The sequence below is a fragment of the Pundamilia nyererei genome, unplaced genomic scaffold, assembly GCF_000239375.1.
Source record: "Pundamilia nyererei isolate P.nyererei 1_Seehausen unplaced genomic scaffold, PunNye1.0 scaffold00290, whole genome shotgun sequence".
NCBI lineage: Eukaryota > Metazoa > Chordata > Actinopteri > Cichliformes > Cichlidae > Pundamilia > Pundamilia nyererei.
In genome coordinates, this window is record NW_005187691.1 from 233,051 (window position 1) to 234,849 (window position 1,799).

At 42.1% G+C, this 1,799-nt stretch overlaps 1 protein-coding gene across 3 annotated transcripts in view; it reads left to right on the forward strand.

Annotated features, from left to right (window-relative positions):
• Positions 1–1,799, forward strand: part of tanc2a (tetratricopeptide repeat, ankyrin repeat and coiled-coil containing 2a) — a 55,904-nt gene that overhangs the window by 41,716 nt on the left and 12,389 nt on the right. For all 3 annotated transcript variants that reach the window (XM_005750842.1, XM_005750843.1, XM_013915352.1), the window contains 2 exons: positions 706–786; positions 859–1,059. In XM_005750842.1, the coding sequence (XP_005750899.1) occupies positions 706–786; positions 859–1,059 (282 nt within the window). The remainder of the gene's footprint in view (positions 1–705; positions 787–858; positions 1,060–1,799) is intronic.

Consider the following 1,799-nt stretch of genomic DNA (forward strand, 5'->3'; position numbering starts at 1 on the left):
GATAGGCCCCGCTGATCGTGCTGTAACAGTGGTCTAATGTCCTCTAATGTCCATTAACAGTGGTCTAATGAGGTGATACCTGGACCCTACAGAGGTCACACGGGTAGTCCAGCTCCTGCCAATGCGTGCCATTCCTGCAAGGTTTGCTGTGTCTTTCAGCACAGTCTCAAGAACATCGAAGAGATTCCAGGAGACTGTAGGAGACCTGGACAGGGTTGAAGAGGATGAGAACATGTGTGAATGATTCTGACCAAACAATCAGAAACAGACTTCATGAGGGTGGTCTCAGGCCCGATGTCCTCTAGTGGGCCTTTTGGTCACAGCCCAGCACTGTGGAGCCTGATAGACATCTGCCATACAAATCCAGAACTAGCAGCTCCATAGATGAGAGCAGGTTCACCCTGAACACATTAAAGGAGAAAGACTCTATGCTAGTGCAGTGGGTCCTAGGCATTGTGAAGAGAGCATAAACATACAAACAAGCACATGGGGACTATTTTGAGTTGTGTTGGTTTCTGCCATTGTTACCAGTGTTAACTGAATATCTCTTATCAGTTTGGAACCTTCTGAATATGATTAAAATCATATTATTCTGAAGCAAATACTGTCTGTGCTGCCAAATTACTGTGAGCAGCACACACGGCTAATAAACACAACTTTTTCTGAACTAACAAAATCTGTTTCTTTGTGTTTTTATTCAATCAGGACATCACTCATTCTCTGCCCTTTCACCGCATCTCTTTAGACCGAATGGATGAGAATAGCGCCATAGACCAGGACCTGCAGGTAAGGTGTAAATAGATTTCTATTTCTCTGTCTGTCTGCACATCTGTACTGCATCGGTCTGTCTTTTCTCAGGGTTACCTGATGCAGCGTATCCACAGCAGCACTGAGATCCAAAGCAATGTGTCACTGAGCAATGGCCGCCTCGATAACACTGCACTGTCCAAACTGATCAGCCACCTGAAGAGCCTGAGCAGAGGCTCATATCTCTATTTAAAACTGATCCTGGACCTGATAGAGGGGGGATACCTCGTTCTGAAGAGCTCCAGCTTCAAGGTGAGATGGGGAAAGAAGATAAAGGTCAAATAAAGTCCTGAAGAAAGTCGAGACTGCTACAAACTAGACTAAAGAAGTAACTGACAGTTGAAGTATAATCGACACAGATTAAAGCACTTTCATTTAAACACGGATGAAATAAATCAAGCGGTATTCATAGTTTCCACATGACATCACATTGTTACAGGAACTCCACATGGAGGGCAAAAATTATTTTCTCTACTGTCTGCTTGTCATTTTTACCAGATTTGTTTAGCCAAAATACAGGACAGTTACTAATCTTCCCCATACTGGAAATATTTAGTGTGTGCTACTGTTTAAAAAGCTATAGACACATTCAGTCAGTTACTGTGCCATACCGCTGGAAAAATGTCCGTCACAGTTGGCTCTTGGAGATTATATCAGCATTTGAGTAAATGTATTTAAAGGGACTGACTGTTCTGACTACATTTTATTTTAAAATTAGTTTCAGTCATTGAATTTTATGTCAAACAACTTTGTGAAAGGGACAGTCTCTGAAACTCAGCGTGTGAGACACAACATCTTTTCCACTGAAAATCACCAACATCAGTTTCAGTCGACCCTGAACTTAATCTGTATTTGAAATGCGCATGCCAAAAAGTTTACTAGCAGCGATTCTGTGACTGTCTGCTGCATTGCGGATAACTTGTTTAAGTTTCAGTGTAAACATAATATAAACAAATGTCAGCTGAAATAACTGAAGCGTACAAGAGCGAGAG